Consider the following 15,217-nt stretch of genomic DNA (forward strand, 5'->3'; position numbering starts at 1 on the left):
CACCCACTCAAAATCAATAGCTTTTATAGGGAATGCTTTCATAGGATTCTATACCTCCATGCAGAGGCAACAATAACTCATTCCTGAACTCTTGCAGAATGAAATAACCACACTAAGCAACAACTTTCACAGGGAATCTCTGTCAAGCATCAATACCACAACTTTTTCAACTTTCACAGAGAATCCTATGCTCCAGTCCCCAGCTAAGCCCATGCACTCAGTCCATGCGCTGAATAACATAACCCGATCACATGCACTCAGCCCCTAGCCAACATAAATGACTCTACCCTCATCTATGGATAGACCACTCATTCCTTAAATCTCTCAACTGCAACGTCTTTCTCGGCTCCATCAAGCCCACTTAAGAAACATTAGAGGATTTTCATCCCCAGGGGGTCAAACTGCCGATGTGTTTTTGTGGTGACCCTTGTAGGCTTCACGAGTTCCAGAACATTTTCTACATCTATGACATACGCTTCTTCATGTGTGCCAATTACCAGTACGATAAGCCTCGATATGGATCGTACAAGTACCCACTGGTATAGTGACGTATATCACTAATGTGACACTATTCGTGTGATTTCATGCACTATCTTACTAATCTACCCTCTTGCTTCATTTGTCCAGTCTCCTCCACTTATCTATGACTTCATGGAATGACTGGACATGGAGCAAAATACGCACCAGAAGTAGTGGATCGACATGAGCATACGGTGGAGGAGGGAAGCGTACGAATGCCAATAGTACGAGCAACAACAAGAGGAACTATGACTCAAGCGTCAGGAGGATGAGCGTATGAGGAAGGCAGCCAAAGAGCGCGTCGCGGCTGAGGCACGCGAAACAGAGAGGGAAAGGAAGCGAGAGAGGGCCCGTCGCGCTAAAGCGGAGGGCCCTGATGCCTTGCAAAAGAGCAAATATCTTAGGTGCACTCGGTAGAGAGCATCTATTATAACCCGATCTATTTTCATTCTCTAAGGCAAGTTTGGTTTAGCAGTGACACTATGGAGTTAGTCATTAAGCGTACCATATATGCCAACGTTTGTTGTCGTCATCTCTTTATGGTTAGGGTTGAAAGTGCATTTAGGCCCCCTAGGTGGGTTTTGGCTAATTGATGACAAAACGATTAAGAGACTAATGAGTTTATTGAAGCTATGAAAAGGTTTTAGTTCCATTGGTGAAGTTATACGACGTTGGTGTCTCACAAAAAGAAAAGAGAAGCAGTTTGTAGTATTCAATAGGATTTAATTTGATTTTATTTTTGAAATTGAATTTAGGAAAGCCGTACTATCAAGAGGGTTGCAATTGATAGTTTTGATGGTGTCTCAGTGCTCAAAGTGACCTCTTAGAACCAAATGTTGAGAGACACATTCACCCACGAACACCGGAAAATAGACTAAAGTGTTCTAAGTTCAGAGTCTCCGGTGTACACCGGATACTCTGGTACCTAGTGTTTTTGGCCGGAGTCTCTGAGTGAGACTCCACCAGAAAGTCTCGGTTTTGATTTAATTTTAAATGTCTGGAGTCTCCAGTGTTTACCGGATACTTCGGTGCTTGATATTTTTGGCTGGAGTCTCCGAGTGAGACTCCTCCAGAGATTCTCGGTTCGAATTAATTTTAAAAATGCCGGAGTCTCCGCCAGAGATTCTCGGTTCGAATTAATTTTAAAAATGTCGGAGTCTCCGGGATTCACCGGATACTCCGGTATCTGGAGAGGCCGGAGACTCCGGCAAGTCTCCGGGTCTGTTCTGTGTGGCATCTAAGTGCCACTCGGAGTCTCCGGTGTACACTGGATACTCCGGGTCAGTTCAACAGAACTGTAACGACTAGTTCTGATACTGTTCTGAGCCCTATTTTGAAATGCCATTCGGAGTCTCCGGTATACACCGGATACTCCGGGTTAGGTCAACTAGAACAGTAACGGCTAGTTTTTTAGGATGCATTGAATGCTTGCTGTTGCTGCTGAGCTACTTCTTGACAAAGCCTCCCAAAGCATTCAAGAGCCCCTCCAAACTTCTCTAGTGCTTAGATTGTTGCAAGATTTGAGAGTTAGGGGTTGGAAGAGAGATTTGAGTTGGTGAACCAAAATTCAATCTTTGAGCATTGAGTTCGTCGTCAAGCTTTCATTTGTGATCTTTTTCTCTTGGAGCTTCGTGCTCCTAGACGGCAAGGTGTTGCCGGTAGAGCACCCAAGGATTGTGGAGTGCACTGGGAAGTTTGTAATCACCTGTTGATTTGGGTAAGAAAACCTAGCTTGATCTTTGTGGTCGTTAGGAGAGGATAGGGTTGAAAGAGATCCGGCTCTTTGTGAGATCCTCAACGGAGACGTAGACACTTCTTAGTGAGGTGGCTGAAATTCGGGATAAATCCTTTGTCCCCTTTACTTTGTTGCAAGTTTTACTTGTTCTTGTTATTTTTGGGGATTTTCCCAAATCCTATTGTTTGTGAGTGTTTTACTGCAGGGTGTTGTTGAAAAGTTCATCATACATCTATTAGAATCTGTAGTAACACTTAGACTCTAGTAGACTTGTTTAGATTTATTTCGATTTCTCAATCCTGTATAGGCCGGATAATCCGGATAAGACCAGATACTGAACTTGACCGGAGTATCCAAACTCTGTTTTAATCTGCTGCTGAGTTTTTAAATTTCAGAAATGCCTATTCACCCCCCTCTAAACGACATCAAGTACATTCAAGGGTCCATTTGCGCAGCGACAAAAAAACCTCATATCACATGTAATATTTATTAGCGTATGTAATGTCTATACCGGGTTATATGATAATTGTACTTCACAACTATTATTGTTCAACAAATTATATTTTGTATCCTCCCGATGTTACTACCATAAACAGTTACCTACACAAATACATTAAATGAATAATAAAATATCAACAAAATTATGACACACCCACTCATCCAGTTCATTTCTTTATTTATTCTCTCGTGCTATGATAAAACTAAATTGTGCTACAAAACCAGCCCGCTTGTATTTTATAGTGAAACACGTAGCATGTGGGTTAAAAAAGCAACAAAAGCGAAATGACGCACCCGTCACTTTGGACCGGCTATGGCACTATTCACCGTATTAATATAGTAGTTTTTGGCACCTGATGTGCCGAATATGGTGAACAGTGACATAATATAGGAGTTTTCGGTATCTCAAATACCGGAATCGATTTTTCAGTATTTGAGTGCCGAATACAAGTGCTAGATTTGCAGATACGCCGATATATTGTCTATTTTAGCAAATACGGTTACATCTATTATCTATTTTTAGATTTTTTTCTCATAAAAAAGAGAAGAAATAATAAAAATAGGAGTAAAAAGAAAGAGCCATCTACTTGATAGCCCTAAATCCGCCAACAACTCCTAGAATCTGGGCGGTGATTAGATCCTGGGCAGGCTGCCCCAACGTGCATCAATGGTATAACTCCTCAGCCTCCCTTCAAGTGGACTTTGCAAAAGGGACATGGACCCTTGCGATGCTCACCGTCTACTCCTTTCGGTTATGAATATTTATTATTTTTGATTTTTTATGATTTTTGATGTGCAACTTTGATCATTATTTTTTATTAGAATATAGTTATAATATCTAATTAAAAATATAATATTATAAAAGTATTTTTCAAGATAAATTTACACATATGATTTTTATATTTTCAAAATAGATATTCTAAAAGTTATTGAAGATCAAAATTTTAAAAGTTTGACTGGTTCTTAATCAAAATGATAAACATTTATGTCTAGAGGGAGTAGTGTATTTTGAGTCTTCAACCGTAGTTTCAAGTCGGTGTCATGAGTTGTGTCGGAATTACACGATAAAGCGCAAACTTGGATCCTAACGGGTGCGAAGCATATGACTGCTTTAAGGTGTATTTGTTTCAGCTAGCGATTCTAAAAACAGTTTGTAGATTGTCAATTCTAAAAAACTTTGTTAGGCAGTTTAGTAAAATAAACTTTCATAATCTATAAAAAGCTGAGAAAAATCAGTTTCTTAGATTCTCACATTTCAACAAACGAATTATAAAAAGTTATGATAAAAAGATGTCTGTTTATTTCAGCTTCGTACTATAAAAACTGAAAGCCATAATCCAAAGTCAAAATAAACAGACCCTTAATTGTCTCTGCATATCAAAAGTAATCGCTCAGGTTTTGTCCGTCCCAACAGACTATTAGGGAGGGCTTTACATTTAAGTTATTTTTTTCGCCTTTGGTGCATGTAACTCTATGCTTCTTATTAACCAATGACTGCATATATGTTTCACATATGTAAAATTAATTTAGGATACAGTAATCCAAATAAGTATAAAATCAAATAATAGAAGATTTAATGTATTTTTGGAATTGATGAAAACCAGATATTGGATGTCTCGACGACTAGGTGTAGAAGGTCAATAATAGGAGATTAAATGTATTTTTAAATAAGAAATAATGTTTAACTTTGCATAGTAATTATATGATCAACTTAAATAGATCGTAAAGTTCGATCGAATTTATCATAACTCGTATATTTTTATAGAAATATAGATATAAGCTGGCATTCACGGGGTTTAAGAAAATGGATTTGAATAAGGTCTCTATCTCTGTAGATATTACATGGCCTTGTGGGCCCGTGTTGGCAAACAACAAGCTTTGCATCATTGCCATGCCAATATGCTGGCTCGTGAGTTTTTTTAACGGCCGCCGGCTCCTGAGTTGCACGCCAACAGAACGAAGGAACGAACGTGCATCACCTGATTCACTTCACAGTTGACAGGCGCGCCCCACAAGAAAGAATCGTGGTCATCTCCCGGCAAAAGCCATTCCTTCCCGCCGAGCCGCACCTTGCCGATGTCTCAATCAAACCGTCGTCCCATTTCCTCAAGAACCGTCTTATACTAGGTCCCATCACCATAAGCGCCCTGCAACCTCGGCTCCTTTGAAGCCACGGCTAGAGGGGCAGCTAGCTAAACCTGCCTCTGCGCGCCGGCCATGTCCACGGCCGCGAACGGCCGCGTGCGACGGCGGCGTCGGTCGTGGCGCATGTACTGGTGTTACGTGTGCGGCCGCGCGGTGCGCGCCGTCTCGTACCCGACCTCGGACGTCTTCTGCCCGCGCTGCTTCGGCCGCTTCCTGCACGAGATCGACCTGCCGGCGCCGCGGCTCGCGCTCCCGCCGCCGGACCGGTTCTTCCAGCCGCCGTTCCTCCCGCACGATGGTCCTCGCCGCTGGATCATATACACTGGCGGCACAGACCCAACTGATGCCGACACGCCGCTCCCTCGCCGTCGCGTCCCGTCCCCGCCTCCGGCGCCGACAAGGCGGCGTCCGGACGGCGCCGACGTCCCACCAGCTCCCGTCAACTGGGACGAGTTCTTCGTCGGGCCCAACCTGGATGGTCTCATCGAGCGACTCACGCAGGACGACCGCCCCGGGCCGCCACCCGCGCCGGAGCCGGCCATCGAGTCGCTGCCCACGGTGCGCGTCTCGCCGGCTAACCTGTCGGACGGCTCGCAGTGCCCGGTGTGCAGGGAGGAGTTCGAGCTCGGGGAGGCCGCACGCGAGCTGCCGTGCAAGCACGCGTACCACACTGACTGCATCGTGCCGTGGCTCCGGCTCCACAACTCCTGCCCGGTCTGCCGGCAGGAGCTGCCGTCGCCGGCCGACAATTCTCCCGACGGCGGTGGTGGCGGCGGCGGGGAGACGGAGCCGCCGGGGCCGGTGGTGATGGCCGGTTGGGGGCCACTGGCTTGGCTGTCATTGCCACGCGGGCCGGACGGGGACGGTTGGGAGAGGAGTGAAGCGGCTGCCGGTGACGCTGCCGGCGGTGGTGCTTGTGCACCGGCTATCCTGCAGTCTTTTGTCCTCGTCCTTGCCTGCTTTTTCTTCCTCTCCTTCTTTGTTTGAAATGTATCAGTTTATTACGGAGCTGGAGGAGAGCAAACGCGACAACAAGACAACAGTCAACAGGTGTACATGAATGCCAGATGACATTGCCCACATCTCGAATTATGCAGCTTTGCTGCGACAGTCAGTACCTCTGGTCTGCAAGAAGGGAGGAGCGTGTATTCACATCTGTTGATTATTATGTACAAACACGGTTATACTCTACAAATATTTCTTAGATCTTAGTTCTTAATTCGATTTTAGATCTAACAGTTCAGAATAGTTGACCTATAGATTTATAAACATTAGTTCACTTTAAAACTTGACACACCCTTAAAATAAAATATAAGGGTGATGCTAAATCTCACGCGTCTTAAAATTGTCGCTATGTTCAGTCGAGCTACTGCATCAGAATCAGACGCACGAGATTGTTTCTTCTTCCTTCCGCCCAACACATACTATCTTCTCCACCATGTCGACGGATCTCGCTCCACCGTGCCACCCACACCTCCATCCATCTCTGGCGGCGCCCCTACCCAGCGCCCATCGCCAACCCTGCCAACCACCTACAACATCGCCTCATAGCACTGTCATACCGTAGCCCACCACCAGTCCGGCAGCCACCCCAGCCTCTTTCTAACCCTCGAGGAAACCGGTGAACACTGAAACCTCGAACCCTAACCCCCTCCTTTAAACTTTTTGATGCCGGCACGTTCACACGGTTGTCTGAAAACTTTTGAGTTTTCAGCTGACTGAACTCTAGGAAGTGTTTAAATATATAGAACAAATTAAGTTGCCAAATTGGATTAGATTAAACATTGAATTAGCCTGCTGTTTATACCCAACCGATGAGTTTTGTAAATGCATCTATGATCCAACACAAGTTCAAATTAGTTTCAAGGCACGAACGAGCTCTTGCTCGGTTGGTAAGCTCGGTGGGAGCGAACCAGCGAGTCGGCACAATTTGCCGGCTATACTCCATGGTGGTGTTAGCCTATATACTTCCTCCAATGAAGACCGGAGTAGTGGCAAAAATTATACCTTTTTTTTAAATAAATAGTTTCAAGGCAACCTTCTTTCTATACATCTTGTTGAGTAGATTGTTCGATACCTGACAAGCTTGTTAAGACGTGAATAACCCTACACGATCACGAGTACATAATTCGGTTTCAGTATGACAGAAAGTCTCAGTATGACAGAAAGTGCAGAAGAGTTGATTTCTACTTGATTTCTCCGTCCTCAAGCTCTTCAGTAACTTGTTCTGGAGTCGATTCTTTCAAGTAAAAAATCCTTAGCACATAACAATTTCCAAGCACAAGTTCATGCTTGCTGCACAAAAATAGTCTTCATGTACATCACATTCACTAAGTTGTACTGAAAAGCTTGCGATTTACGACGAACCGAATAACATACAAAATCAGGAGTACATCGTGGAGTCGTGGAGTCGCCGTCGTGCGCGACTGGGCAGCGGCCGGCCGTGCAGCACGGCTCCATGCGCTTGCGCGTCGGCGTCTTCACACCAGGCACCATCTCCGGGTCCTAGACCGTCTGCCTCCTCTGCTCGTGCTCTGCGAGCGTGGACGCCGTCGCACGTCGCAGTGGATGCGGCTCTCCGGGAGGGAAGTAAATTCTACACGATCCTGTCTTATGAAAGACTCTCTCTCATATGATGACATATACCTCTTTACTTTCTCTACTTTTCAGCCCAGTTATTAGATCACGAGATGCATAACATGAGTAAGATTTTATAAGAATATTTCTAAACAGTGTGTGGGGTCGCAGTGGATCTGTGATGGTTTCACCACTCCCTTGAGGGATTATTTATCGGCAACGAAGCGACGAACCGAGCTTGACACTCTATCGGTCTCACTCCGCTCACAATCGGAAACAAGATTCCCGGACGTGGGAGCAAGAATTAGGCTCCCAGTCGGTTTGTTGCGAAATCTGTTTGCTGTTGGACGTTGCCGCCGTACCACGTCGCGCACGCTGAGCAAGCAGTTTCAGTGGGATTTTTTTTTTATTTTGACATTTTTATTTTAATATTTTAATATAAACTATGCTAGACTATATTTCCAGGATACAAATTTTTTTCACTGCCACTGTGGATGGTGCGACAAGACAAAAAAAAACGCAACTTGGCAAATGACAGTAGTCAATTTTTAATGGATGGCACAACGGTTTTCATTTGTCACTCCACGATGACCAAGATGTTATTTTCTGTAAATATTATCCAGTAAGTGTTAATATTAAAATAAAAGATTAAAAATAATTTTTTTTTTGCTTAAACGCAAAGCTGTCCCAGTCTTTTTCTTTGGGAAGCAGGCCTGTCGGGGAGACGTTCCCGTGACCACGCATTAGTTTTGTAATTGCGATGTGCCTCGGGCCCACTAGACTCAAAGAAGCCGAAATTGAGTATCGCTATACACCGAGTTGCTGCAGAAGTAGTCAGTTTGCAACCGCTTATTTGCATCTTCTCTTTTCGGATCTATGTACCTTTTCTTTTCAGGGTGATTGGAGCTACCGGCCAGGTCTACTTTAATGTCTGCTTCAATATCCGCTTCAATCTCCAGTTCAATGTCAACGTCAATCTCAGCTTCAAGTGGGTCATTCATAAACTCTCATATGAGCTTCTCAAGGTCACAATCTGTACTGAAATCATCTATGGTTTGGGAGGGATTTGATTTTGAAAACATTTCTGAAGTGCTGCAGCTTGCTGCCCCTACCCTCCGTTCTTTTATAAGTATATGCATTCACAACCGCTAGTTTTACAATGGCTAGTTCACAATTATTTTGATGTCTACTCATGTACAACAGCTAGTTTGGAAACAACTTTTCAACCGCTCTTGTGACTAGAATACACTTGATTCATAACATAAGCTAATAAATGGTACTTTGATACATTGATCACTGAAGCTAATACATGGTAGTTGGATACATTGATCACTGAAGCTAATACATTCATACTAACTACTTGACTAATGTCCACTTCTCTGTACGAAATAGCTGCATTTGCATATACTCAAGCACACTCTCATGGCGTTGTTTTTGCGCATCTTTGTACCATGTAGTATCCACAGCCATCAGGTTCAAGTACTTATTTAGCAGCTCAAGTTTGGTTTCACGTTTCTGGCATCTGCTACCTTTTCTATTGCTTCTGCTCTCCTCTTTGTTGCTTCATGATAAAGTTTCATCTTCTTAGCTTTAAGGCTTTCCAAGCTTAGTTCTGATGTGAGCTTCTTCTCTTTCCCTTTCAGTCTAACTTTTGCCTTCTTCTGACCTTCAGGTCGAGGTCGTTCATTGGGTTCTGCATCCTCACTTTCTTGGTTCAAAGAAGATGTGTAAGCCCCTGATTCATTGTGCTTCAATCTCTTATTGTAAGAATTTATTGGTTCTCACTTCTTTTTGCCCATTTTGGTTGGTCCTTCATTGTTTTCCACGAGTACTCCAGCGTGAATGTTCTCCCTTGTGTTTTTGTTTTGTAAACTGCATGGGCTTTTGCCATAATCTAGTCATCAGATTCTCCACTACCATGTGCATGTTGTATTCTAATCCAACACCCATTGAAATGCACTACGAGCTTGTTCGTCTTGGTGTAGTGGGTTTTGCTTTGTGCAACTGTTCTTCTTCTTTCTGGTCTGATGTTGCTATTGAATTCTACCACAATTTTCTTCCAAAAGTTTTCACCCCTCTACGAATTCCCATTCACTCAATCAATAGAATGATGCAACCATGCACCAACTAGTTTCAGATCCTCTTCTTCCCTCCAATTCATTCACCCTCCTTTCTTTTCTTCACCATCACTATTATCACTCCACTCTTGGTTGCTGACATCTTCATTGATTTGTAGTGCAGGGGATATTGGTGAAGCAGGACCTGAGCCGGCACCACCATGGCTATAAGCCATGGACTCAACCGGTGATGAAGACCGAACACCTTCAATTGTAGCTCCTCTTCCAAACACTCCAACAAGAGGAAAGATGAAGTTGGTTTCATATGGAATGCCAGGATGAAAACCTCCATATGGCTGGTAGTTTGGAGGCATGCCATAAGGATTGAGGTTTTGAGGAAACTGAGATTGGAATTGTAGGTTGAATTGGCATGCCATAAGGATTGAGGTTTCGAGGAAATTGAGATTGGAATTGTAGGAAACTGAGAGGAAAATTGGTTGCAACGTGTGATGGTGGGTACCCTGGAATGAATAGGTTGCTTGTGTTTTCTTGCTCTTGAGGAGAGGAGTTTGAAGGGTTGAAAGGGTTTGAATCATCCATGAGATTTTCTTAGCTGTAGTGTTTTTTTTTTATGATCGGTTCGTGATGATCAATGCATATCGGTGTATACAATTGTGTGCCAATTTGTAGAAACAAACCTTGCCAATTTGCAAGGGCTAGTTGCAACAGACATGGCCAACAGCCAACTGAAATGATGGGCATGGCCAACGATCAACTAAAATGATAGCCATAAAAATGTTATTTTATTTATAGCACAGGTGCAAAACCAAGCACCTCAGCTAAGCTGGTGCTTCCTAGCACCCAATACTCCAGTGTGAAACACCTTGAGAATCTTTTTTTCTCTCTTCCTAGCACCATGAAAAAAATCAACGCCAGTGCTGCTCCTAGGCCACTGTTCTACAACAAACGCCACAATTACGAGGTGTTCCACGGTCCAGGGCCACTTGCAAAAAACAACACAGTAATACACCAAAGTGGCGTGGGAAAGGTATATATATATATATATACACACACACACACAAATTACATGACTGTTTAGAAAATTTACAAGAATAGACTACTGTCACTCGTTCATTGGGTGAGAGCAAGGTCTCGCCTGCGAGCCTAGTGGTCAGAGCATATTAAATGCATTTCACTAAGTGGGCGATATCTTGCTCTCTCCCGCTGAATGGGTGAGATCTTCATCACTGCGACACTGGGCGAGCCCACCCATAATGTGTCGTCAACTGCTCAGGTGAGACCTTTTGGGTATAAAATGCGGCGCATCGCCCCGGCCGATGTCAACACTGTCATTTCCACTCAACCGAGCCAAGAGAGAAGAGAAGAGAGGGGAGGGGAGGGAGGAGAATTTTTACAACGAAGTCTTACCGAAGAAAAATGTATGTTCTTTCTTTGATTTTTTTAACAAACCTGGTAGGATAGTCAATAGTGCTATGTTTTGACATAGGTTATAGGTTAAATCTATGATTTTTTTTTACAAACCCAGTAGGATAGCCACTAGACGTATGTTAGAATGTAGATCTAGATTTAGAATTAAGATTAGACATAGTTTAGCAACTAGATCATGTTTGTACGCATATTTTAGCAATTAGATGTAGTATTTAAATATATGTTAGATATTAAATATAGGATTTAGATATAGTATAGATATAATGAGATAGTAGCTGCAGGATTTAGAGATGTTTCATGTAGTGATCTAGGTATTTTTTGTTGTAGTATAGACTACATGTTGGGTCATATTTGTAATTAATTTTGTATTATTGTAGATATAGTTTTACATAATTATTTGTGTTCTATCACAATAATGTTAGGATCTATGTCAATGGTTGCTAGGTATGCTGGATTAGTGGTAGTTTAGAATTTTTTATTAGGACAGTGAAATATTATATGGTCTGGAATGGATAGTACTATACGTATTTCAGGCAATGGACAATGGTATCTCTAGGTTTATGCACAAAAGTTTTGGACACTTGTGCACCTGATTGATACGGGGTTTCAAAATAGATCCCGAGGTTTAAGAGATGATCATTATCATTGTAAGCAACTATCTGAGAGATGATGTGTACTAGAAGGTCTACCTACTCAGGGAAGATCATGTTTGGAGGAGATACTTGTAGGATGTTATGCACAAAGTTTAGCCTCCTATGTTGCTTGAGCAATGGAAGAATGAGGAATCAGTTGGGGAGATGCACGGTGGGAGTACGTGGAGGAGAAGGGTGATGAGTAAAAGTATAATATGGATGTCGATCCGGATGGTCTACATTTATCGGATTATCCGTCTGAACCACCGATGAGGCAGACAAAAGGGAACAAATCCCTTCTCTAATTGAACAGATGGAGCGTAATGATCTTGATGTTGACGGATCTACTAAGTATAACATGTCAGATGATGAGGAAAAAATCAACGAGGAAACGTGAATCGTTATCTAGGAGAACACAGATGCGACGGATGGAAAATGCAAGGGGATAACGACACCAGCAGAGATTTCTCGACATAACAACCAAAACATGGTTAGGGCCCACGTATCAGTTCTAACAGGCGCCATTACCAAAAAAAATCAAATTGAATGAAACATTAAAAGGTAAAAGGTATAATAGAGAATTAAATAGATATATTTCAAAATCAGCTTTAACAATTATTTAAAACCGGAAGAATAATGTAATGTAACAAGAATAATAATTAATATCATAAATAAAATAATAAAATAATAAAAAGATCAGCAAATAAATATTACCCCCATCCAGTAAAGTATAAATGAACTTCCGGTTAAGCTATTAATTTCTTACGGTTGTAACATGGGTGTACGAAACAGGTGAGTGTGAGAACTCATTACAATTAAAAACCAGAATCCTTTGAAACATAAACCAGAAACTTTTCACCCGAAATGTAAATTTTTTGGAATCAATAAAACCAGAATTGCAATAATTATAAACCGTAAACTGTAACAAAAAACCAGAAAATACCAATCCATCGCGAATCGGTGGGTCCGCCCGAATGATTATGCATTAAAAAACAGTAAGTTATAATAAAAAACGGAAAAGGTATGTTTCAGCACCCATCGGTGAGTCCGGAAGGATCGAGACGCGGCGGGATCAAGCCAAGCGGTATGTTTTTTTTAGAAAATGGATCAAGCCAAGCGGCATGTTGGATTCCAGTTTGGTCGGACGGGCGGCGCCTGACCGCATGTAGAATAGTTATTTAAGGAGTTGCGCATCTAATCGGTAACTGGTGATTTTGTTTACAGGCCACTGATTTTGTTTACGTTAGATGACTAGCTGTTAGAGAAGCAGACATACTTCAGATTAGCAATGAAGATCAGATGCGATGAGTAATCGGTGACTGGTGATTTTGCTTACAGGCCACTGATTTTGTTTAGGTTAGATGACTAGCTGTCACATGACGACTACAAGCAACCTTTATGTATTGCTGTTCATATTGGACTAGCAGCACAGGTTTTGAGTAAGTTTCATACTCTATTAGCCTTTAGCGCTTGCTCGGTCGGCACAGCTGCTCGCCCGAGCTAAATCCGGACGCCCATATGGTTCTTAAGCGAAAGCTAGAGCTCTTGGAATTATTATTTTAAAAAGGCACGTTTTAAAATAGTAATTCCTTGGTGCAATTACACTTGCAAAGCTGCTTTTACACATAAACAAGCAATTGTAAGGAGGTCAACTCCATGTAGGCTACATGAAAACATGTAGCGGCATGAGAACTCCCCCTACAATGCTTAATTAGCTTATTACAAATGTTTACATCGAACTAAATTATCATATATGTGAAATTTACTATACTTATCGTGCCATCCATGACCAGTTTTGACCACTTATCACCGATTAGTCAGTTACTAAATTGCTTCCACTTCTTTGACGCCATTTCAGTCACAGAGTAGAGAAGCTCCAGAGCGCAATGTCACCCTCCTCCCAGCAGCCGCCGTCGTCCATGGCCATCGGCGCCGGCGCAAAGAAAGCGCTGCAGGGGTCCATCATGGCGTACTCCATGCACTTGGGCGACTGGAAGAACGCGTCGATGTCGGCTAGCAAGCTGTAGTCCACGTCGCCGCTGTCGTGGGCTGCCTCAGTCTCACTGCTGACCGTCGACTCCGGGGAGCTCACCGCTGAGGCATCGCTGGGCGAGCTGCTCCACGCCGGAGTGTCGTCGCTGCAGGCATTGTCATTTTCGACGCAGGCCGCGAAGGCCGTGCCGGCGCTGGCGGCGGCCGCGGCCGCGGCGGCGACGCGCTGGATTGACTTGGGTGACATGGCGGCGGCGGGGAGGTCGAACGGGAGGCGCACGGGGAAGTTGAGGTCGGCGGCGGCTGCGGACCCCTTGAGGCAGAGCAGCGCGGCGTCGTACGCGCGCGCCGCGGCCTCGGCGGTGGAGTGGGAGCCGAGCCATATCCGCGTCTTCTGGCCCGGCGCCCGGACCTCCGACACCCACGAGCCCCAGCTCCGCATCCGCACGCCCTTGTACGTCCTCTTGACGCCGTGCTTCGTCGCCGCTGCGTTGTCAATGCTCGCCGCCGCCTTGACCATGGCTGCCTTAGCTTCCTCCGGCTTCTTGGCAAACGAAGCTTGGTTCATCTGATGCGACGGCGATGGTTTGCAACGCAAGGTTGTACGTGTGCCTGTGTGCCACCAGCTCAGTGATGTGCTGCTTCTTTGCTTGATACTCTGGTGCGACATTTATATGATGCATGTTACAACTGCACTGAGTGGCATATGCATTAGTTTATGAATTGTTTAGTAGTTGAACACTTGAATAGCTTTCATGTTCACATCACAACGATACTGTGATGACAAATAGTCTCAGACTATGAAGAGCACCCAATCTGGAGTCAGCCGTACAGCTGCCAGTGATGCAGAGCGAGTTTCAAAAGGGAAGAGAGGAAGCATCCTGCATCCTGCATCGTGCATTCCTGCGCGACGGTATCAGCTTAGACGACGTTTGCAGTTGTAGCATCCTTGAAGCTTACCCAAGTGTGCAATATAAAAGTAAAATTGGTAGATTTGGCCAGGATTTAGTGTGATGTTCTACGGTTGCACAGCTGTAACACTTGCCTGGCTGACCGAGTTCGGAGACTTGATCAAAGTGTCACCTACACCTTGCTACCTGTCGCTTGGAACAGATGCTCCCTGACCCTGTGACTCCTGACGACTCATGCTGATTATATACTATAGGTTGTAGTGCTACAAGTCGACATTTCGGGCAGGTATTGGCATGTGGCTTCAGAGTGAAATTTTCATTCAGAGCTCAATCAGGTTTGACATCCAATTCGGTTGGTCCTATGGCTGAACTGAACCTAACCCTGCATGTGTAATCGTGTGCTAATTTCCAGCTGGATGTTAAACCTGCCGACGAGTTGACTGCGCACTAGATCTACGTACATATGCAGGAAGGCCACATGTCCGTGGCAACTTTTTTTCCCACGGCGACACGAGGCCGCTGTTCGGTTCGTTCGGCCCATGAACACTTCGCAGCTTCACACACACGCGACAACGGCAGAGATCGGTGATATGCTGCTGCAACTAGAAGGCGCAAGACCATCTCTAACCGTTTCTTGTTAGGTTTATAATCTTTTTACAAATAAATTTTTATTTTTTTCAGCATTTTAACGATTTCACTTTA

The 15,217-nt window shown here is 43.9% G+C and overlaps 2 protein-coding genes across 2 annotated transcripts; one reads left to right on the forward strand and one right to left on the reverse strand.

Moving 5' to 3' along the window:
• The first annotated feature begins 4,932 nt into the window (after positions 1-4,932).
• Positions 4,933-5,929, forward strand: LOC133925803 (E3 ubiquitin-protein ligase RING1-like). The gene has a single exon (XM_062371553.1). It carries the CDS (start codon positions 4,970-4,972, stop codon positions 5,882-5,884), a length of 915 nt encoding a protein of 304 aa, XP_062227537.1. The 5' UTR covers positions 4,933-4,969; the 3' UTR covers positions 5,885-5,929.
• A 7,209-nt stretch (positions 5,930-13,138) lies between these two features.
• Positions 13,139-14,227, reverse strand: LOC133925805 (ethylene-responsive transcription factor ERF020-like). The gene has a single exon (XM_062371554.1). It carries the CDS (start codon positions 14,170-14,172, stop codon positions 13,471-13,473), a length of 702 nt encoding a protein of 233 aa, XP_062227538.1. The 5' UTR covers positions 14,173-14,227; the 3' UTR covers positions 13,139-13,470.
• Between the last annotated feature and the right edge of the window lie 990 nt (positions 14,228-15,217).

Source organism: Phragmites australis, chromosome 8 (assembly GCF_958298935.1).
Source record: "Phragmites australis chromosome 8, lpPhrAust1.1, whole genome shotgun sequence".
NCBI classification, from domain to species: domain Eukaryota; kingdom Viridiplantae; phylum Streptophyta; class Magnoliopsida; order Poales; family Poaceae; genus Phragmites; species Phragmites australis.